Source organism: Pristiophorus japonicus, chromosome 2 (assembly GCF_044704955.1).
Source record: "Pristiophorus japonicus isolate sPriJap1 chromosome 2, sPriJap1.hap1, whole genome shotgun sequence".
Taxonomy (NCBI): Eukaryota; Metazoa; Chordata; class Chondrichthyes; family Pristiophoridae; genus Pristiophorus; species Pristiophorus japonicus.
This window is the reverse complement of record NC_091978.1, coordinates 149,690,819-149,714,344: the sequence shown is the minus strand read 5'-3', so window position 1 is coordinate 149,714,344 and position 23,526 is coordinate 149,690,819. Positions and strand designations below refer to the sequence as shown.

The 23,526-nt window shown below is 43.5% G+C and overlaps 1 protein-coding gene across 3 annotated transcripts in view; it reads right to left on the bottom strand.

The window, feature by feature from the left end:
• The window catches only part of aasdh (aminoadipate-semialdehyde dehydrogenase), a 55,990-nt gene that overhangs the window by 10,742 nt on the left and 21,722 nt on the right, over window positions 1–23,526 (bottom strand). For 2 of the 3 annotated variants that reach the window (XM_070869863.1, XM_070869877.1), the window contains 6 exons: window positions 15,000–15,241; window positions 13,588–13,694; window positions 11,727–11,899; window positions 9,533–9,752; window positions 7,255–7,370; window positions 762–1,635 (listed from right to left, as the gene is read on the bottom strand). In XM_070869863.1, the coding sequence (XP_070725964.1) occupies window positions 762–1,635; window positions 7,255–7,370; window positions 9,533–9,752; window positions 11,727–11,899; window positions 13,588–13,694; window positions 15,000–15,241 (1,732 nt within the window). The remainder of the gene's footprint in view (window positions 1–761; window positions 1,636–7,254; window positions 7,371–9,532; window positions 9,753–11,726; window positions 11,900–13,587; window positions 13,695–14,999; window positions 15,242–23,526) is intronic. The other variant, XM_070869872.1, reaches the window with a different exon arrangement.

Below are 23,526 nucleotides of genomic sequence, written 5' to 3'. Positions count from 1 at the left end.
GGGGAAAGGCTGAACGGGGGGGGGGGGGGGGCGGGCTGAACGGGGGAGGGGGAGGCTGAACGGGCTGGGCCCGGCGGCCGGGCCCAAGACTTCAGGCAGGGCCCGTCCCCAGCACCAGACTTACAGGTAAGTGGCGTTGGGTCGGGAACATGGGTCGGATCGGGTCGGGGGGAGGGAGGTTCAGGTTGGTTCGTGTCGGGGGTTGGGGGGAGGGAGGTCAGGTTTGGTCGGGTCCGGGTGGGGGGAGCGTCGGGAGCGCGGGTCGGGTCGGGGGTGGGTGATGGGAGAGAGGTTGGTTCGGTTCGTGTCGGGGGAGGGGGGGGCGCGGGGGTCGGGTCGGGAGGAAGCAGGAGCTGGGCATGGGAGGAGCCTTATTCACGCAGCCCCAGTGAGGCCATTCGGCCAGGGCTAGGGGCTGCGTGCTTTGGGCCCCTCCCACAGTTTTGGGCGCCTGGAGCTACTGCACATGCGCACCCACTGTAGCGCACATGTGCAGAGGTCCCGGCACTGTTTTCAGCGCAGGGACCTAGCTCCGCCCCCCACAGCTCATGCTGCGCCGCACCGAGGGCCAGAGGACCAGCAGGGAGCCAGAGAATCTGGAAGTTTTTTTTAGGCGCACTTTGTGGCGCGAAAAACGGGCGTCCAGGTCGGGGCTGCGCCGTTCTAGGCGTGGCCCGAAACTCGGGCCCTATGTTTCATGCTCCAGTTATTTAGCCAAGAATTTACAGTATAGTCTGTGGAGTAAAAAAATGGTTTCATACCTACAATAATAAATTTTCCACATCTGGAAATACATGCGGATGATTCAATCCGATCTCCAAGAATCCTCTCCCATTTTATTTTTCCAGAAAGCACATCAATCGCCTGTATCCTGTGTGAGTGAGATCCAATGTACAGAGTTGCATCTGAGCCATTATTCTCTGATATTACCAACAAAGGAGATGCATCAACACATTTTGCAGTGTCAGATTTCCACCTAATTTTCAATGATACTGTTGTGCAATTAGCAACACGATCTTCTGGAATGACCTTTCCATCATTACGTTGTGGTTTTACTACTTTGTTTACAAATGATTCCCAAGAGTTATTCTTAACTGACATTTTCTCTTCATTTATGGACATATTTGCATTCACATTTTCAGACACGTTAGAGGAATTGTGTCCTTTTCTTTCTTCTCCATTTGATTCAGCATCCATCAAATCTTTTCCTTCTTGTACATCAGGTCTATTTTCACAATTTTCATAACTTACATTAGTGTTTAGCTTTGTGATCTGACTCCCTCTACTTACAGTAGTAATGTTACCAATACTGGCTGTTGATCTCCACTGTTTAATCTGCTTTGAATGAGACCGTGCACTTTCATCTTTAATCCTTTTTCTTTTAATTTTTCTGTCATTTTTATCATTAAGTTCTTCATTGTTCTTGGTTTCAAAGAATATGGCCTCGATAATATGATTGTAAATATCCAGAAGAGAACTATTTAAAATAACCTCAGCAAGTCCAAATACTGTTTGTCCGACAAGTGTCTCAATTTCTTCTGTAAGCCTTAAAGCTTTTAGGGAGTCCCCTCCACTGTACAGGAACATACAATTTTCAGAAACATCTGGCAGACCTTCTGGAAGATTAAGCACAACCTGCAAAGATACAAAGAAAAAATTGTAGGGGGCTTCTATTAAATCTACTTAATGCTACTAGTCATGCCAAAAAGCAAAAATAGGACAGTTTCATTGCGTGTTATGACATGCATTCTACTTCTCTATTGGTTCAGCCGTATATAATTCTTTGAAGAAATAATAAAGATAAGGGAATGTAATTTTTAAAACAAGTTTTTTCTGCCTTGTTTTCCTTTTTTTCTGATATACATATTTTGTTATATACGTCTCCGAACGTTCACCGCAACTTCTATTAAATTAAATATTAATGGTTTGTAACATTTATGTAAATATAGAACCATAGAAGTTTAGAGTGCTGACAAAAGACTAGTCAGCCCATCATGTCTATGCTGGCTCTTTGATTTTATATTACATATACACACACACACACACACACACACAGGTTGAACCTCCCTTATCTGGAACCCTTGGGACTTGGCCGGTTCCGAATGAGGGATATTTCCGGATAAGGGGAGGTCATGTGTTTTCAATGTGTGTGCGCACGCCGATTGACTGGAACGACTGTCAGTCAAACTGTCAGTCAGTCTCAGCTAACATTGGAGACCAAACTACTCGAGTTCTAGAGTAAGGATATTCTCAATCTATGGAATGGTTAGCTAATCCAAAATATTCAATAAAAAGTAGGGATCAGTGTCCCTTACACAAGCTGCTGGTATTGTATTCAGCAATAACTATGATAAAGAAACCCTAGATGGAGTCATGAGCGAATGCGATGCCAATGTTTACAAAAACAAAAGCACCAGTATTAAGCAAAAAAGATTCAAGTCCATCTGACTTTTTAAACATTGTGATATTATAAAGGTAAGTACTTTGAAAACATTTTCTGAACAATTTTTATTGGAACTTCCATCAATGTGGTGTTAGCGGGCCAGCAGGCCCCAAGGTGTTGGCTCCGAAGTTGGGTAAATTTATTTTACATTGATATTTTGAGGATTTCGGGTAAATTTATTGTGGGTCTGTAAGTGTAAATGGGCAAGTTTTTTTTCCATTTATATTTTTCGAGGATTTTGACCAGCCGTATTGTGCACATGTGCCATCGGGAATGGTTCTGAACGAGAGGTGGTTCCGGATAAGGGAGTTCCAGATAAGGGAGGTTCAACCTGTATTTCTAAAATAAACAGTGATACTGAATACTACTGTTAAATGTTTACAATAAAGATCAATTAAACATATTTTTTGTAACATTCATGAATTTCAAGAGGAACTGGAAAAATCTTCTGATGATTCAGATGCCCAACCAATTACTCTGTACAACAGATGTCCGGGACATTCTTAGTCAGGCTACAGGTTTGTAGTTAAAGAAACATGAAAAATAGGTGCAGGATAAGGACATTCGGCCCTTCGAGCCTGCAACACCATTCAATAAGATCATGGCTGATCATTCACCTCAGTACCCCTTTCCTGCTTTCTCTCCATACCCCTTGATCCCCTTAGCCATAAGGGCCATATCTAACTCCCTCTTGAATATATCCCAATGAACTGGCATCAACAACTCTCTGCGGCAGGGAATTCCACAGGTTAACAACTCTGAGTGAAGAAGTTTCTCCTCATCTCAGTCCTAAATGGCCTACCCCTTATCCTAAGACTGTGTCTCCTGGTTCTGGACTTCCCCAACATCGGGAATATTCTATCCGTATCTAACCTGTCCCGTCCCATCAGAATCTTATACGTTTCTATGAGATCCCCTCTCATCCTTCTAAACTCCAATGTATAAAGTCCCAGTTGATCCAGTCTCTCCTCATATGTCAGTCCTGCCATCCCGGGAATCAGTCTGGTGAACCTTCGCTGCACTCCCTCAATAGCAAGAACGTCCTTCCTCAGATTAGGAGACCAAAACTGAACACAATATTCCAGGTGAGGCCTCACTAAGGCCTTGTACAACTGCAGTAAGACCTCTCTGCTCCTATACTCAAATCCCCTAGCAATGAAGGCCAACATGCCTTCTTCACCGCCTACTGCACCTACATGCCAACTTTCAATGACTGATGTACCATGACATCCAGGTCTTCCTAATCTGCCGCCATTCAGATAATATTCTGCCTTCGTGTTTTTGCCACCAAAGTGGATAACCTCACATTTATTCACATTATACTACATCTGCCATGCATTTGCCCACTCACCTAACCTGTCCATGTCACCCTGCATCCTGTTAGCGTCCTCCTCACAGCTCACACCGCCACCCAGCTTAGTGTTATCCGCAAACTTGGAGATATTACACTCAATTCCTTCATCTAAATCATTAATGTCTATTGCAAATAGCTGGGGTCCCAGCACTGAGCCCTGCGGCACCCCTCTAGTCACTGCCTGCCATTCTGAAGAGGACCCATTTATCCCGACTCTCTGCTTCCTGTCTGCCAGCCAATTCTCTATCCACGTCAAAACATTACCCCCAATACTACGTGCTTTGATTTTGCACACCAATCTCTTGTGTGGGACCTTGTCAAAAGCCTTTTGAAAGTCCAAATACACCACATCCACTGGTTCTCCCTTGCCCACTCTACTAGTTACATCCTCAAAAAATTCGAGAAGATTTGTCAAGCATGATTTTCCTTTCATAAATCCATGCTGACTTGGACCGATCCTGTCACTACTTTCCAAATGCGCTGCTATTTCATCTTTAATAATTGATTCCAACATTTTCCCCACTACTGATGTCAGGCTAACCGGTCTATAATTACCCGTTTTTTCTCCCTCCTTTTTTAAAAAGTGGTGTTACATTAGCTACCCTCCAGTCCGTAGGAACTGTTGGAAAATGAGCACCAATGCATCCACTATTTCTAGGGACACTCCTTAAGTACTCTGGGATGCAGACGATCAGGCCGCGGGAAATAATTGGCCTTCAATCCCATCAATTTTCTGAACACAATTTCACACCTAATAAGGATTTCCTTCAGTTCCTCCTCCTCGCTAGACGCTCGGTCCCATAGTATTTCCGGAAGGTTATGTGTGTCTTCCTTAGTGAAGACAGAACCAAAGTATTTGTTCAACTGGTCTGCCATTTCTTTGTTCCCCATTATAAATTCACCTGATTCTGACTGCAAGGGACCTACGTTTGTCTTCACTCATCTTTTTCTCTTCACATATCTATAGAAGCTTTTGCAGTCAATTTTTGTGTTCCCAGCAAGCTTTCTCTCATACTCTATTTTCCCCCTCCTAATTAGACCCTTTGTCCTCCTCTGCTGAATTCTAAATTTCTCCCAGTCCTCAGGTTTGCTGCTTTTTCTGGCCAATTTATATGCCTCTTCCTTGGATCTAACACTATCCTTAATTTCCCTTGTTAGCCACGGTTGAGCCACCTTTCCCGTTTTATTTTTACTCCAGACAGGGATGTACAATTGTTGAAGTTCATCCATGTGATCTTTAAATGTTTGCCATTGCCTATCCACCGTCAACCCTTTAAGTATCATTCGCCAGTCTATTCTAGCCAATTCACGTCTCATACCATCGAAGTTACCTTTCCTTAAGTTCAGGACCCTAGTTTCTGAATTAACTGTGTCACTCTCCAGCTTAATAAAGAATTCTACCATATTATGGTCACTCTTTCCCAAGGGGCCTCGCACAACAAGATTGCTAATTAGTCCTTTCTCATTGCACATCACCCAGTCTAGGATGGCCAGCCCTCTAGTTGGTTCCTCGACTTATTGGTCTAGAAAACCATCCCTAATACACTCCAGGAAATCCTCCTCCACCGCATTGCTACCAGTTTGGTTAGCCCAATCTATATGTAGATTAAAGTCGCCCATGATAACTGCTGTACCTTGATTGCACGCATCCCTAATTTCTTGTTTGATGCTGTTCCCAATCTCACTACTACGGTTTGGTGGTCTGTACACAACTCCAACTAGCATTTTCTGCCCTTTGGTATTATGTATCTCCACCCATACCGATTCCACATCGACCAAGCTAATGTCCTTCCTTACTATTGCGTTAATTTCCTCTTTAACCAGCAATGCCACCCCACCTCCTTTTGCTTTCTGTCTATCCTTCCTGAATGTTGAATACCCCTGGATGTTGAGTTCCCAACCTTGGTCACCCTGGAGCCATGTCTCCGTGATGCCGATTATATCATATTCATTAATTGCTGCCTGCGCAGTTAATTCGTCCATCTTATTATGAATACTCCTCGCATTGAGGCACAGAGCCTTCAGGCTTGTCTTTTTAACACACTTTGCCCCTTTCGAACTTTGCTGTAATGTGGCCCTTTTTGATTTTTGCCTTGGGTTTCTCTGCCCTGCACTTTTCCTTTTCTTCTTTGTATCTTTTGCTTCTGCCCCCAATCTCCTTCCCTGTGTCTCCCTGCATAGGTTCCCATTCCCCTGCCATATTAGTTTAACCCCTCCCCAAAAGCACTAGCAAACACTCCCCCTAGGACATTGGTTCCGTCCTGCCCAGGTGCAGACTGTCCGGTTTGTATGGGTCCCACCTCCCCCAGAACCTGTTTCAATGTCCAGGAATTTAAATCCCTCCCTTCTGCACCACTCCTCAAGCCACGTGTTCATCTGAGCTATCCTGCTATTCCTACTCTGACTAGCACATGGCACTGGTAGCAATCCTGAGATTACTACCTTTGAGACTCTCCTTTTTAATTTAGCTCCTAGCTCCATATGTCTCGATGTTTTTTTAAGCAAAGTGGTTATTTTGTTTTATCAAGTTGTGACTATTTCACATTGCAATTCTTTAATTGTATGGAATCGCACATAACCACATACCCTCGAAGTTCTCGAAGACACATAGATTTGCTAAATGGCCTATGTCATCTTTTTTCTGATTTTCTATTAAATAAGGGACTCACAGAAAGCTTTTATCTGTAACCAAATAAAAAAAGTTTTCTACTGTGGAACATTTTTCAATCGCTTCGTCAGATCTGCTCTTAGTCTTATGAGACTGATTTTCTATACCCTCTGAAAGTATATCAAACTGAGGCATAATTCTATGAATTGCTTTTCAGGTGATTTACTAATATTCTCTGGACCGATCAATTAACAGTTAACAATATACTTGTATGATACCCTATGGCAGCAATTCTATTTGCAATATTAATTGAATATTTTCACTCACAATTGGTCACTTTATTTTGGTTTTACATTTAAGTTGTGTGTGTCAAATACTTTTCAACAAAGAAATGCTGTTGTGTAGTTGCATATGGAGAACATTAGATGTCACTGCATTGTACCAGAGAATTGAGGATAGTAATCAAATTATTTAATTAACTGTTATCTTTAATTCCCTGCTTTATTGTTCAAAGTTATTAAAGAAAAAAAATCTGGTCGAGTGCAACCTGTGCACTTTAATTTAAGACACAGCCTGCACTATACCAGAGAATTAAACATAGCCATCAGTATTGAAGGATATGGAGCCAAGGCAGGTGGATGAGGTTAGGATACACATCAGCCATGATTTCATTGAATAGCGGAACAGGATCAAGGGGCTGAATGGACTACTCCTGTTCCTATGATAACAGATGATTAAAGAACTTGATGACTGCCTATCCTCTGTTCTCTGGTACAGTGCAGTTATTCATCATTAATTTATACATAAATAAGGAAATGATCGACAATAATAAAACCATAAAAAGCTTACCTTCCAAAGCCGCTGAATACCTTCCCAAAGTTCTTTTTTCCCCAGCACGTTGTTTGAGATCTTTGCCTTTGTCTTTTCTCGGTATGTCTGAATCAAAGTAGTTTGGTCTATTTTGCCTAGTTATAACAGATAAAACAAAAAAAATATATATATATTTTCTTTTAATTGACCCGATATCAACTTTATGGTCCACAACAAGAAGTTCGAAAGAAAAATTTGTGGCATTTCTTGCAGACAGAGCAGGAGATTGAGCTGTGTGTCTGGTGGGACCAGATGATCAAAATGCAGGCCAACAGCAAGGATTAGGCAGGGATGGGTGCGAAATTAAGGTTTGAGGTGTACAGATAGGAAGGTTGTGTGTTGGGAAGGCAGCATAACTTACAAAGTTAAGCATAGAAGTGGAGCACAGGCAACTCAGAAGGGGAGTAAAAGGGCCCAGCAGAAGAGTACAGATGGTCCTGGGCTCCTTAAATTGAGTTTGAAGCTTAGAGGCTCAGCTAACACCATCGACATGCTGTAAATGGAATGGCTGGTGATCTGTCATGTCATTCCTCGTGGTATATACATAATCCTATCATGTGAAAATTCACAATATTTAAAAGGAACACTTATCAAAACCTTTCCCATCAGTCTGAGTCTTGGTGGGAAATATGGCAGCATCCTGGACAATATATGTTTGCTGCAATGGGGTAGACTTTTTTGGTGAAATGTAATTTGAGACAAAATTTAAATTGCAATGTAAGTTTTTGCAAAAGTACAAAATAATCAGAAAGGTAAAAAATAGACTTAAACACAAAGAAGAAAACAGATCAATGGCTTGACTATCATGAAGTAGGCAAAGAATCAATATATACAATAAAGTAAAGAGATTTTATTATAATAAAATCAGATTTTTCCCCTGTAAGCACTTATAAGCTTTCTTTTAAAACTGAACCAGACTTGGAATTGGAGTATATACTCAATGGAAAGACACTGAAATGAATAAACAGAGAAACTTAGAAGTTCAAACATATAGGGGGCAAAATTGCCCTGCGCCCCGATTGGGGGCGGTAACCTTCTGGGACCGGGACTTTTAGCACCCACCGCAGAAGTCCCATCCCGCCATGGAATTGCCCTGACTGGTCCTGAAAGGAAGCGGGGCGCAATCTCCCACGCTCCACTTCCTTTGGGGACGGTAACCGGGCACTACTGGGGCGGGGAGTCAAGTGCTATGCGGATGCTCCGTGTAACGCTGATGCGCTTCAACACCCCTCCCCTTCGCTTCGCTTAAAGGGGAAGGCTGCTGTGCACTGTGCACGGCATCTGATGGCCTCCACTGGGCCACCAGGGCAGTGTGCGACAGGGCCAGTAGCCCGGCACCCAAGATGGAGCGTTGGGCTGCACGATGCTAGCTCCGCCATCGTTGAGCTGACTCCGAGAATCGCGCGACAAAAAAAGATGGCGGCCCGGGGTGCTGACGCCCTCCCCTTTAAGCACCGCCCCAAGCACGGATGTCGGCCAGCTTCACAACCTACGAAGCTGGCGTTGACATCTGCCCGCCCGCGCAAGCTTCACAGAGCAATTCCTCCCACAGGGCGGTTGCCGCGCGCGCCGATTAAGTAATCGGCGATCGTGCGACGGCCCGGGATGCTAATTGTAGCGCTGTTGCGGCAGCACCTCCGCAAACTCCCGAGCAATTTCCCAGGAGGTGGTAGCGCACCCCCGCTTCCCTGACTGAACTGTCTTGCCCCCTAATGGGTCTACAAAAAGGATCAATTTCGCCCCCATAATCCCTTGATAATTAAAGTGTAGGCAGATCAAGCCATAAAAAAGCACCACAGTATTTTGAGTTTTTCAGACAGGGGCATAGAAGGCGGAAGCAAAGAGGCCATAGTAAATATGAACAAGACAATGATAAATATGTACAAGACCAGAAGAAGAATATACTTTAGGGGAATCCATTATAGAAAGACAGGATGTGGTTGGTTCTTGTAAGGGAAAATTGGCGCACAGGAAGATATAGAACAAAAGGGAGACAGCAGGGCAGAAGAATTTGTTTGAGATTATTCAAGCAATGTTAGGATAGGCCAATTAACCTTCTTCTATCGGTTAATCTTGGAACACTACATTTTCCAGACCAGTTTTGCATGTTCCAAAGTTTTGCATTCTATTTTCTCAGCAAAGTTTTGTTAGAATATATTCTCAATGAAAACTAAAACTTCTGTCACATTTAAGAAAGCAAATACACAAGTACAACATATGATTTAGAACATTTAATTGAAATTTGTGATTTATTTACCATGAGCTGTAAACGGTAATGAACTGATCTGGACAACATCATCTGGAATAGCATGGGGCGAGAGGTGCTTTCCAAGGTCAAGGAGGATATCTCTGCGGAAATTAGTGGTATTTCCTTTATGCTGTTCAGAAATGACCCTGGGCACTACAAAGAGAACCAGCTTATCTTCATCACATTTGGTCACTACACAGGCTTCCACTTGCTTCAAACTTTCAGCTACCTAGAAATATTAGTAATTCATTACTGTTTTTTCAGCATTACATTCAATGCATCTTTGTCACTATTGCCAAATCAAAACAAAAGCAATCTGTGTTTCATTAAAGGAGCACAATTTATCAGCAATTCTGACACCCATATTTCTAGTGCTGCTCCTTTTAAAAAATCAAATCATTACAGTTTTGTAGAGACATAATTTTTCAACATATTTTATGTCTTTGTCCTAATAACAGAAACCTGATTACACCAGGGCAAAGACAGATGGTTAAAGTACCAGGGTATTGAAGAAGACGTCCTAGAAATCAGCAGTAACTATTCTGGCCAGACTGTTAAGAAATATTAGTACTAGCCAGGTATTTCTCTGGGTCTTCCTCTCTAAGTTCTGCAAAGTATACACCCGGTCGTCTCCCTTCATCTAGCATATGTGCTCCCAAATGCCTCGGATAATTGAACTCCTTAGGAGCCACTAAGTTTGAATCCAGTCCTTTTCCCATGATCTGTATGCTCGGCTGCTGGAAGCATTATAGTTCCAATCGGGTCCCCAGCCTACTGACAGAAATTATATGATTCCTCCTTCCCTTGCTGAGGCCAACTACCAGCTGCCCTCCCCCACCCACCTCTATGTTCCCCCTCCACCACACTGTCAGCATTTACGGCCTTTTCCCTCAACTGAGAGCATTTACTGGCCTTCTTCCTTTGACTCCCACGGACACAATTCATTACCCACCCTTTGGTCACAGCACTGACCAGCCTCTTCCCCAACCCCTTGTGCCCCAAATAATATATACTTCAATTTTCAGAAAGCTTCTGACAAAGTTTCACGACAATTAATGGCTAAAGTAAGCAGCCATGGAATAGGAGGTAGCGGATAAAAGATTGCTTAAAAACAAGAGACATAGGTAGCCATAAATGGGAAACTTTCAGGGTGAAAATAAATCAAAAGCAGAGCAGCCCAGAAATAAGCCTTGGCAGCCTTGCTGTTTATATAATTTTAAATCTTGCATTTAGTAAAGGTTGCATGTTAAATATTCCAGGGGGAAGATTTTCTATCACACTGCTTTGATTGGTTTAAATAATCAGACATAAGAAATGAGAAAGCTACATAAAACCAACCACTACACTCATTCTTTTTCTAGCGGTACTAAGCTGGTAGCATCTACTACACAATAAACCATATTGCTCAATTTATTTTTTTGATTGGCAAATTTATCTTAATTTCTGATCCAGCTGAATGTAGGGCCATAGACATTTATAACAAAATAAATATATTAAAAATTATATAATCCCATAAAAGTCTCACTAAACTGATCCATAAAGTCAGCAACAGTATGTTAGATATGCCTCTAAGAAGTTTCCCTGACATAGGTCTGCCCCTCTTTCTGGAGCATGAATCGATTTCCACTGTATTTCTCACCTTCCTTCCCTGAATGAAGAAGCACAACCAAGTAGTGACTTTTATTGTCACTGCACATATCACACTGTTGGACTGCAACTCCCAGAATGCATTTTAAGATTGATATCTTCTAAGTACCGGACAGGGAGGGCAGGACATAAGTAGTTAAATCACATGGCCAGTCTTGCAGTCAGTCAAGGAAAAAACATATGTATGATTTAAAGACATGTCCTGATTTTCCAATCAGATAAATAAAATTATTTTCTCTAGATTCAGCTCTAGAAATCAGATCCAGGAAGAAAAATTAAAAAATCAAAATAGATGCCATCACATTTTGCCACATCCCTAATGCTGTTAAAACAGAAAGACTCCTACTTCTCTTGTGGTCCACTGGTTTTAATTATAAAATTCTATATCCTGCACCCAACCCAGTCCCACTGCTGAGCTCAATGAAAAACAGAGACACCTGTTTGGGTCTCTTGGCTTTTTCCTGTTGCTATAGAATTTGTATCTGTAGTTAATTTGTTAACCCACAATTTCACTAACTATTGTTGCAGTTTACAAGTGGATGTAACCTTGGATTACCTGTTGTATACTTTCAAGATTTACACGTTTCCCATGGCGTTTAATCTGGTTGTCTTGGCGACCTAAATAATACATATGTTCATCTTTAATGATTACCCAGTCCCCAGTGGCTCTCATTGTTCCCGGACACACAGTTATTTCATCATCAAGAAAACATATGCGTTCTTTTCCACCTATCAAAGAATAAAGTACAAATGAAACTTCATTGCCATGTAACATTATATCAATATAGATTTAGAATTTTACCAGTAACTCATCCATGTGCTGATATACCTTGGTGTTAACAGACACCAATGCATAGGTAACATGGTGTGGTTTAATTAGTGTCAATATTTATTTAACAAAAAATGTGCAATGTTATGAAATTCCTGTCTGTATCTTAAGTGTCTCTGTGCCTTAAACATACATCATATGCGGAAGCACAGTATTTGAAAAGGTGTACTTATGTGTAAAATATCTGTGTAATGTAATTGAAATGGATGTGAAGTGAATGGGTGAGTTGAATGTGCTTTGCCCATCTATGCCTCTGTCTGCCTGGCCAAAACTGTGGATCCTAGTCTGTAGATTGTGGTCTCCAGCGGTGTACCAGAGACTAGAGGCATTGAAAAACCCTATCTTTTGTGGGAAATAAGGTGGTCTTCTGCCTCACTGTTACTAGAGGTAGAAGGCCGCCTTATTTCCCACAAAAGATAGGGGTGTTTCAATGCCTCCAGTCTCTGGTACACCGCTGGAGACCACAATCTACAGACTAGGACCCACAGTTTTGGCCAGGCAGACAGTCATAGATGGGCAAAGCACATTCATCTCACCCATTCACTTTGCATCCATTTCAATTACAATACAGAGATATTTTACACCCAAGTACACTGTTTCAAATATTGGTCTTGTGAGATGCAGTTGGCCTTATATTCAAGGACTGAGTGACATTCTGCTGACACTTGTTCTAACTTTGGTGTTTTCAAAGATGCTGACAACCCAGGTGTGAACCAGAAAATCTGCACACTCACATTGCAGGAAGGCATGACCTCACAACGTGCGCTGGTCTGCTGCTGCACAGAATCGTGCGCCTGTATGACATACTGCAGCCTTGAAGCCAGACTCACAGCTGCTTTCATTTTGACACACAAGCTCCCACAGCTGTAGACTAAGTATCCATGTGAACTGCATACATTGTTTATGGTCTCGCGTATGGAAGTTGCTATAGTTCATGCCACAACAGCTGGCACTTACTGCATTTCAAATCTCAAGCTGCCTCGTAAGCCTTATTGCTGACCTGAAAATAGATACTTCTTCAGGACCATAGCTACAAATTCAGAGACTTTTCCTTGAACTGAGTTTTACGAGTACATAATCAAAATACAGTAGCTCCAGAATTGTGCTCTCTGCAGCTGGCTTAACATCACTACTAATCATATACTAGTTTGGTGGCTTTTTCTTTAGAAGTATGAAACCAGCATTATCAAAGATTAGTCAAGATTGAGTGAAATTTCAGTGTTAATTATAAAACTAAAGCTGTGAAAGACTGACCTCAATGGAAAATGCAGGATTTCTAATGGAAGAATGCTAGCATTTGATAAACTTGAAAAATAGGGATATTAATAGTCAAGAACCTGAGGCTGAAAACATATACCTAGATGTTTCCTGCAAGATAAAATAAACAAACCAATATTTACTTCTCATTCACCTTAACAGGTAATATAGCTGAGACTGGCAAAACTTAAACATGATCAATCAGAAGGAATACTGAGACTAATACCTTTTTCAAAAATGTATTTAAAAGCTCTAGCCTCCAGCAAGGAAAAAGTCAGGGACAAACAAATTAATTATTTTATTATGAAGCTACACAAAGAAAGATCTCTACCTATGAAAACTTGTCCCTCTCCTTCCTGGATTACTTGACCAGAGTTATCCATGACATCCAAAGTGGTTCCCAAAAGAGGGAATCCCAAAGGTACACATTCTTCATGTCTAAAATGCAAACGCATGTAACAATTAATTCTCAAACCACAGTTAAGATATTAGCTATACAGAACTCCAGCATTACTGACCATTGTTTAAAAAAAAGCTAGGTTCTGGACTGACATTGTTTACTCCAGAGTACAACTGATGTCTATAGTCACAGTGATGAGGTGACTACTGATGCTTTACAAAGACAATTAAGTACTGCATCAAAGTATTGACATAGTTAGAATTACTTAATTCTTGGGGAATAACACAATTGCAATCAACATCTGTGTGTTCCTAAAATTAAGAGGTCCATATTTTAAGAGGAACACCTTACTGCTCAGAAAAATAAGTCTGGTCTCTACTTAATTGAGTGATATGATCTGAATATTTAAATTCACCACCAGCAGGACATTCATGACCCCTGGCACCAGTAAAGGATGGAAATGGAAGGATCCAACTCAGTAGAAAATTTGGGCTGGATGGTTTGCACCGAGTGTGGAGCAACTACTGCATTTCAGTCCTACCTCATCAGAGCTAGCCTCCAGATGCATTTTTCCTTCTTCTAAAAAATGGCACCAAATTCTCAACAGAATATTCTATTATCAAAATATTTGGTTGTCACAGCATTACAGCAAACCAATAAAGCTCAGTAACATTCAAACATACATCATAAACTCTTCCTGATTGTCAAATCAATACTAAACACTGCCAGTCAGCAAATACTTGGCTAGATGGCTAGAGAATTTAACCAATTTCTGATTCAACAAGAATATAATGGATGAGTTAGAAAAATATGTAAAACGATCAGTTTAGGAATCAAACATAACTTTGATGATAGAATGAATAGGATGGTTAAATGGCCATTTCTCACACTTATGTTAAGCTCATGAGTTATTTTAGCTCAGTTGGTAGCACATTCACCTCCAATTCAGAAGGTCATGGGTTCAAGCCCCAGTGCAGGATTTGAGCACATAGTTCAGTGCAGTACTGAGTGAGTGTTGTATTGTTGGAGATGCTGTCTTTTCGATGAGACGTTAAACCAAGGTCACATCTGCCTGCTCAGGTGGGCATAAAAAATCCTGCTACTATTCGAAGAAGAGCAAAGGTGTTCGCCTTGCAACCTGACCAACATTTAACTCTCCACCAAAACCACCAGAACAAATCAATAGATTATTCAGCTCATTGCTGTTTGTGGGACTTTGCTTCTGAAAATTGGTGCCATGAATAAAAGTGACTGCACTGTGAAATAAATTAATTCACTGAGAAGTGCTTCTGCACATCCTGAGCTCTTTCTTTTGTTACAAGATATTAAAACAGATTTACAACCTAGTGGCATTGCACAGGATCTCTTCAGGAATTCTGTAGTATGTGGCCCAACTTGACACTTCTGTAATCCCATAAAGATTAAAAATTTGGGTTTTGTTTCCTTCTCCTCTCCAGCTTTTGAGTACACATAGTGAAGGAAACGCTTCTCCCCCTAGTGCTAACACACGTAGTGAAGTATTGGCTGAAAGCACTACTGATGCCAAGATTTCCGATCCAAACCGTTTGATCAATGTTGGAGTGGCCTGGAGAAAGAGAAGGGAATTAAATTGCCATAATATTTCAAGATTGGCAACAAAAAGATATATCCACATGTATAGCTGCCTCTTTACTGCTATTTATTCCTTGATCACCGATTTTCTCCCCTCCTTTTCTGAAGGTGCAGACTCATACTGAGCTCCAGTTCCAAAGATTCTGGCTACTCTCTGCCATCCAAGTGATCATTCTTCCTCTGTGAACTGAGGCAGCGAGTATCAGTGGGCTATTTGACTGGAGTGGGCATCACAGCCAAGCCCAATCTGTCCTCACACAAGCACCAGTGGAAAAATAGTATTAAATATAGATTAAAGAGAGTAATGAGATTACAAAAAGGGATTAAAGCAGTGGGATTATAAACTAAATGATTGTAGTCTACAGGACGCAACACAGAAAAGGGACCTTGGAATACTGGTGGATAAATCACTGAAACCATCAGTCTATTGTAAAAATAGTAATAAAGGCAACAACAACAACAACTTGTATTTTAATAGCAAACAATATCTTGGGATGTATAGTCAGAGAATAGAGCATAGATCCCAGGTAATGATTCTGAGCTCCATTACAGGGGCCAGAGCATTGTTCTGGCCCCCGTAATGGAGACATCTTGGCTTTGGAGAGGGTGCACGGAAAGGCAATTAACAAATTAGATTAGGCACCTAAACTACCAGTAGAGGCTATAAATCGTGGCGATAACAGAGACCTAGCTCAAAATTGAATACTAAATATTCCTGGATACAAGGTGTTCAGGAAAGATAGGGAAGGAAACAAAGGTGGTGAGCTGGCAGTATTAAGGAGAATATTACAATGCTGCAGAGAGAGGATATCCTGGAGGTGTCAAGGACAGAATCTATTTGGTTAGAATTGAAAAACAATAGAGGTGCCACTGCACTACTAGATGTATTCTATAGGCCGCCAACCAGTGGGAAGGATATAGAGGAGTGAATTTGCAGGGAAATTACAGAGCGGTGCAAGAACTAGAGTAGTGATAATAGAGGACTTCAACTATCTTAATATAAACTGATATAGTAATAATGTAAAGGGCAGAGAGGGGGAAGAATTTCTGAAGTGTGTTCAGGAAAACTTTCTTGATCAGTACATTTCCAGCGTAACGAGGAAGGAGGCATTGCTGGATCCGGTTCTAGGGAATGAGGTGAGTCAAGTGGAGCAAGTGTTAATAGGGGAACATTTAGGGAACAGTGATTACAGTATCATAAGGTTTAGATTAGCTATGGAAAAGGACAGGGAGCAATCTAGAGTAAAAATATTTAATTGGACGAAGGCAAATTTCAGTGGGTTGAGAATGGATCTGGCCCGGGTAAATTGTAATCAAAGATTTTCAGGCAAAACTGTAATCGAACAATGGGTTGCCTTTAAAGAGATGGTTCAGGTTCAGTCGTGGTACATTCCACGAGGGAGAACAGTAGGGCTACCCAAGCCAGAGATCCCTGGATGACGAAAGAGATAAGAGTAAGATGAAGCAGAAAAAGGGGGCGTATGACAGATGTCAGATTGAGAATACAAGTGAGAACCAGGCTGAATATAGAAAGTTCAGAAGGGAAGTGAAAAAGGAAATAAGAGGGGGAAAGAGAAGAGTATGAGAACAGATTGGCAACTAACATAAAAGGGAATCCAAAAGTCTTCTGTGGGCATATAAATAGTAAACAGATAGCAAGAGGAAGAATGGGCCGATAAGGTACTAAAATGGAGACGTATGCATGGAGGCAGAGGGCGTGGCTGAGGTACTAAATGAGTACTTTGCATCTGTCTTTACCAAGGAAGACGATGCTGCCAAAGTCATAGTGAAAGAGACGGTAGTTGAAATACTGGATGGGATAAAAATTGGTAAGGAGGAGGTACCAGAAAGGCTGGCTGTACTTAAAGAAAATAAGTCATTAGGACGAGATGGGATGCATCTTAGAATGCTGAGGGAAGTAAAGGTGGAAATTGCGGAGGTACCGGCCACAATCTTCTAATCCTCCTTGGATACAGAGCTGGTGCCAGAGGACTGGAGAATTGCAAATGTTACACCCTTGTTCAAAAAAAAAGGGGGGCAAGGATAAACCCAGCAACTACAGGCCAGTCAGTTTAACCTCGGTAGTGAGGAAGCTTTTAGAAACAATAATCCGGGACAAAATTAACAGTCACTTGGACAATTGTGGATTAATTAAGGAAAGCCAGCACTGATTTGTTAAAAGAAAATCGTGTTTAACTAACATGACTGAGTTAACAGAGGGTTGATGAGGGCAATGTGGTTGATGTGGTGTACATGGACTTCCAAAATGCATTTGATAAAGTGCCACATAATAGGCTTGCCAGCAAAGTTGAAGCCCAACAGGGTCAGCTGTGGCCTAGTGGGTAGCACTCTCGCCTCCAAGTCAGGAGGTTTTGGGTTCAAGTCTCACTCCAGGGACTTGAGCACAAAAAAAAAAATCTAGGCTGACACCCCAGTGCAGTGCTGAGGGAGCACTGCACTGTTAGAGGTGTTGTCTTTCAGAGGAGATGTTAATCCGAGGCCCCGTCTGCCCTCTCAAGTGGACGTAAAAGATCCCATGGCACTATTTCAAAGAAGAGCAAGGGAGTTATCCCCGGTATGTTGGCCAATATTTATCAATCAATCAACATAACAAAAAAACAGATTATTTGGTCATTATCACATTGCTGTTTGTGGGAGCTTGCTTGTGTGCAAATTGGCTGCCTCATTTCCTACACTATAACAATGACTACAGTCCAAAAGTACTTCATTGGTTGTAAAGCGCTTTGAGATGTCTGGTGGCCGTGAGAGGCGCTATATAAATCCAAGTCTTTCTTTCTTTATACGAAATTAATTAAGCAAAAGGAAACAGAGAATAGTGGTGAACGGATGTTTTTCAGATGTGTTCCCCAGGGGTCAGTACTAGGACCACTGCTTTTCTTGACATATATTGATGACTTAGACTTGGGTGTATGAGCCACAATTTCAAATTTGCAGATGACACAAAACTTTAAAGTATTGTGAATACTGAGGAGGATAGTGATAGACTTCAAGAAGACAGACAGGCTGGTGGAATGGACGGACAGATGGCAGATAAAATTTAACGCAAAAAGGTGCAAAGTGATACATTTTGGTAGGAAGAACGAGGAGAGGCAATATAAACTTAAGGGTACAATTCTAAAGGGGGTGCATGAAGAGAGAGAGGAGTATATGTGCATAAATCGTTGAAGGTGGCAGGGCAGGTTGAGAAAGCGGTTAACAAAGCATACAAAATCCTGGGCTTCATAAATAGAGGCATAGAGTACAAAAACAAGGAAGTTATGGTGAACTTTTATAAAACATGGGTTCAGTCTCAACTGGAGTATTGTGTCCAATTCTGGGCACTGCACTTTAGGAAGGATGTGAAGGCCTTAGAGAGGGTGCAGAAACGATCTACAAGATTGGTTCCAAAGATGAGGGACTTCAATTACGTGAATAGACTGGGGAAGCTGGGATTGTTCTCCTTACAGCAGAAATTTGATAGGTGTTCAAAATCATGAGGGGTCTAGACAGAGTAGATCGAAACTTTTCCCATTGGCAGAAGGGTTGAGAACCAGAGGACACAGAGTTAAGGTGATTGGCAGAAGAACCAAAGGCGAATTGAGGAAAAACCTTTTTATGCAGGCGAGTGTTTAGGATCTGGAATGCACTGCCTGAAAGGGTGGATAGATTACGAAGGTAAACTTGCGCAAAACATAAAAACTTTTACAGATATATAAAATGGAAAAGAGTGACTAAAGTAAATGTTGGTCCCTTAGAAGATGAGAAGGGGGATTTAATAATGGGAAATGTGGAAATGGCTGAGACCTTAAACAATTATTTTGCTTCGGTCTTCACAGTGGAAGACACAAAAACCATGCCAAAAATTGCTGGTCACAGGAATGTGGGAAGGGAGGACCTTGAGACAATCACTATCACTAAGGGGGTAGTGCTGGACAGGCTAATGGGACTCAAGGTAGTCAAGTCCCCTGGTCCTGATGAAATGCATCCCAGGGTATTAAAAGAGATGGCGGAGGTTATAGCAGATGCATTCGTTATAATCTACCAAAATTCTCTGGACTCTGGGGAGGTACCAGCGGATTGGAAAGCAGCTAATGTAACGCCTCTGTTTAAAAAAGGGGGCAGACAAAAGGGAGGTAACTATAGGCCGGTTAGTTTAACATCTGTAGTGGGGAAAATGCTTGAAACTATCATTAAGGAAGAAATAGCGGAACATCTAGATAGGAATAGTGCAATCAAGCAGACGCAGCATGGATGCATGAAGGGGAAATCATGTTTAACTAATTTACTGGAATTCTTTGAGGATATAACGAGCATGGTGGATAGAGGTGTACCGATGGATGTGGTGTATTTAGATTTTCAAAAGGCATTCGATAAGGTGCCACACAAAAGGTTACTGCAGAAGATAAAGGTACGCGGAGTCAGAGGAAATGTATTAGCATGGATCGAGAATTGGCTGGCTAACAGAAAGCAGAGTCGGGATAAATGGGTCCTTTTCGGGTTGGAAATCGGTGGTTAGTGGTGCGCCACAGGGATCGGTGCTGGGACCACAACTGTTTACAATATACATCGATGACCTGGAAGAGGGGACAGAGTGTAGTGTAACAAAATTTGCAGATGACACAAAGATTAGTGGGAAAGCGGGTTGTGTAGAGGACAGAGAGAGGCTGCAAAGAGATTTAGATAGGTTAAGCGAATGGGTTAAGGTTAGGCAGATGGAATACAATGTCGGAAAGTGTGAGGTTATCCACCTTGGGGAAAAAAAAAAACAGTAAAAGGGAATATTATTTGAATGGGGAGAAATTACAACATGCTGCTGTGCAGAGGGACCTGGGGGTCCTTGTGCATGAACTCTTTTAGGACAGAGGGACCTGGGGGTCCTTGTGCATGAAACTCTTTTGAGTTAACCTGCAAAACATAAAACATGTATCCGTGCCACCCGACCTGGATGACACACACAAGACATTTACAAGGCCCTTTTTTTTTTTTTTTTTTTTTTTGGGCACTAAAATCAAATTTTTCCTTTTTCCAGTGCCCCCTATAAAAGGAGAGGGGGACACTAAAAGCACCGGCAATTAAAACAAATTAAACTTTAAAACGTAAAATCAAATTAAAATTTGGTTGCCGGGCGTGATGATGCACTCCAGTCCCTCCGGTGCCCACCTCTCGCGGAAGGCCGCGAGCGTACCGGTGGACACCGCGTGCTCCATCTCCAAGGACACCCTGGACCGGATGTAAGAGCGGAAGAGAGGCAGGCAGTCAGGTTGAACGACCCCCTCGACCGCCCGCTGCCTGGACCGGCTGATGGCACCCTTGGCCGTGCCCAGGAGCAGTCCTACGAGGAGGCCCTCGGACCTACCCGCTCCCCTCCGCACAGGGTGCCCAAAGATCAGGAGAGTGGGACTGAAGTGCAGCCAGAATTTCAGGAGCAGCCCCTTCAAATAATGGAACAGGGGCTGCAACCTTGTGCACTCAATAAAAACATGGAACACGGACTCCTCCAGACCGCAGAAATTGCAGGCGGCCTGGGAATCCGTGAACCGGCTTAAAAATTTGTTGCACGGCACTGCTCCGTGCACCACCCTCCAGGCCAAGTCCCCGACGAATAGTGGGAGGACCCCTGCGTAGAGTGCCCTCCATCGGGGACCCCCGCCTCCTCCGGACGGCAAGATGGTACGCCATGGCGTGTCCGGACGGCCGGCGAGGATGGCAAAGTTGAGGGTGTGCAGGAGCAGCCCGTACAGGAAACCCCTCCGCGCGGAACTGAAAGGCACGGAAGGGATTTCCCCGAGGCGGCTCAAGTTGTGAGGCGCCGGCCCCCGAGGGAGGTTCCGGGGTTTGGCGCCGATGAGGAATTCCGTCCGGACGGGGGTCAGTTCGGACGGGATCTCCCCACGTGCCTGAGCCTCCTCGATGCACCTAACGGAGTCAGGGCCCAGAGCTGTTTTTAGCGACTCGATGGCATCGGCCGCGTGGCGGACGTTGGCAGAATTTAGGCACCGCGCCAGCGTGTCTGGCGCCATCCAGCCCGCTCCTCCGCCATCGAGCAGGTCCCTGACCCTGGTCACCTCACCAGCCACAGCCCTCTCTTCCGACCGCCACATAAAGCCTCGGCCGTGGAGGTACGGATTCCCGAGCAGCGGTTCCTGCAGGACGGCCGCCACTCCAGCCGGCGGAGAGCTGCGCTTGGTGGAGACTTTGTTCCAGACCCTGATGAGTTCCCTGTAAAAGACAGGCAGCTCCCGGAGGGCGGTCCTGGCACCCCCCAAGTTCACAAACAGGAGCTGCGTGTCATAATTGAGGTCGAGCTGCTGGCGGAAGAAATACCTCGCCAGAGCGCACCACCTAGGAGGGGGCTCGACGTAAAGGTATCTCTGCAGGGTCTGAAGACGGAAAGTCGCGAGCTGGGCGCTGACGCACACCAACGACTGACCGCCCTCCTCAAGCGGGAGACTCAAGACCGCGGCAGAGACCCAGTGCTTCCTGTTGTTCCAGAAGAAGTCCACCAGCTTCTTCTGTATCTTGGCGACAAACGCAGGGGGAGGGGTCAAAGTGACCAGCCGGTACCACAGCATTGCGGCCACCAGCTGGTTTATGACTAGCGCTCGACCCCTGTAGGACAGCACTCGGAGCAGTCCTGTCCAGCGCCCTAGGCGAGCGGCGACCTTGGCCTCCAGCTCCTGCCAGTTCGCCGGCCAGGCTCCCTCGTCGGGGCTAAGGTAGACTCCCAGATAGAGGAGATGGGTCGTGCTCCAGGCAATCCCAAAAAGTTAGTTTGCAGGTGCAGCAGTTAATCAGGAAGGCAAATGGAATGTTGGCCTTGATTGCGAGAGGGATGGAGTACAAAAGCAGGGAGGTCCTTCTGCAACTGTATAGAGTATTGGTGAGGCCGCACCTGGAGTAGTGTGTGCAGTTTTGGTCACCTTACTTAAGGAAGGATATACTAGCTTTGGAGGGGGTACAGAGACGATTCACTAGGCTGATTCCAGAGATGAGGGGGTTACCTTATGATGATAGATTGAGTAGACTGGGTCTTTACTCGTTGGAGTTCAGAAGGATGAGAGGTGATCCTATAGAAACATTTAAAATAATGAAAGGGATAGACAAGATAGAGGCTGAAAGGTTGTTTCCACTGGTCGGGGAGACTAGAACTAGGGGGCACAGCCTCAAAATACGGGGGAGCCAAACGGAATTTCTTCTCCCAGAGGGTTGTGAATCTGTGGAATTCTCTGCCCAGGGAAGCAGTTGAGGCTAGCTCATTGAATGTATTCAAGTCACAGATAGATAGATTTTTAACCAATAAGGGAATTAAGGGTTATGGGGAGCGGGCGGGTAAGTGGAGCTGAGTCCACGGCCAGATCAGCCATGATCTTGTTGCATGGCGGAGCAGGTTCGAGAGGCTAGATGGCCTACTCCTGTTCCTAATTCTTATGTTCTTGTGGAGGTGGATTCAATCGTGGCTTTCAAAAGGAAATTGGATAAGTCTCTGAAGGAAATTATTTGCAGGGCTACGGGAAAAGGGCGGGAGAGCGGGATAAGCTGAAGTGCTCTTGCAGAGAGCTGGCACAGTCTCAACAGGCCGAATGGCCTCCTTCTGTGCTGTAATCAGTCTATGTTTCTATGAAATTGTGAGTATTTACACTTAACAAGAATGACTTCTTGAATTATGCAAGGTATCAAGATGTGTAGACAAACTGAAAGATAATGGATTGGGCTGGATTTTCAGTTGTCGATAGCCTCACTTAGTGCCCAGAGGGGGCCGTAATGCAAGCATTAGAGCTTAATGACTGGATGCGCAGCTTTTAGCATGCCCCAGAAAATTCTTGAGGTTTAGCGGGAACGCAAACCGCTAGCGCCTGGCTGCTGACGATCACTCCGATCATGACGTCAGTCCTGGTGCAATGCCCACGCTTGCGCCCAGCTCGCTAAATGAGGTGCGGCAGCCTCATTTAGTGCCTGCCAATAACAAAGTCTGGAAAAACAGTCGTTACAGGCTTATAGAGTTGTTAACTGGTGGCTACTTAAAGGGATGAGGAAGCACTTCTCTCGGAGGTCATAATCAGTGCAGCGTTTACACAGAGCACGGTGCGTGAGTCTCCGAGTCTGCAGTAGCAGACAGACAAAACAGTACAGATTGAAAACAAGTGATTTTGAAAACTTAATGCCGCGCCTTTAAGAGTCGGCTTTTCCCAGGATTGCAATCGGAGATCGGCGCATGCGCAATGGGTCGGTTAAATTTAGCGGCAGCATTTTTATTAGCAC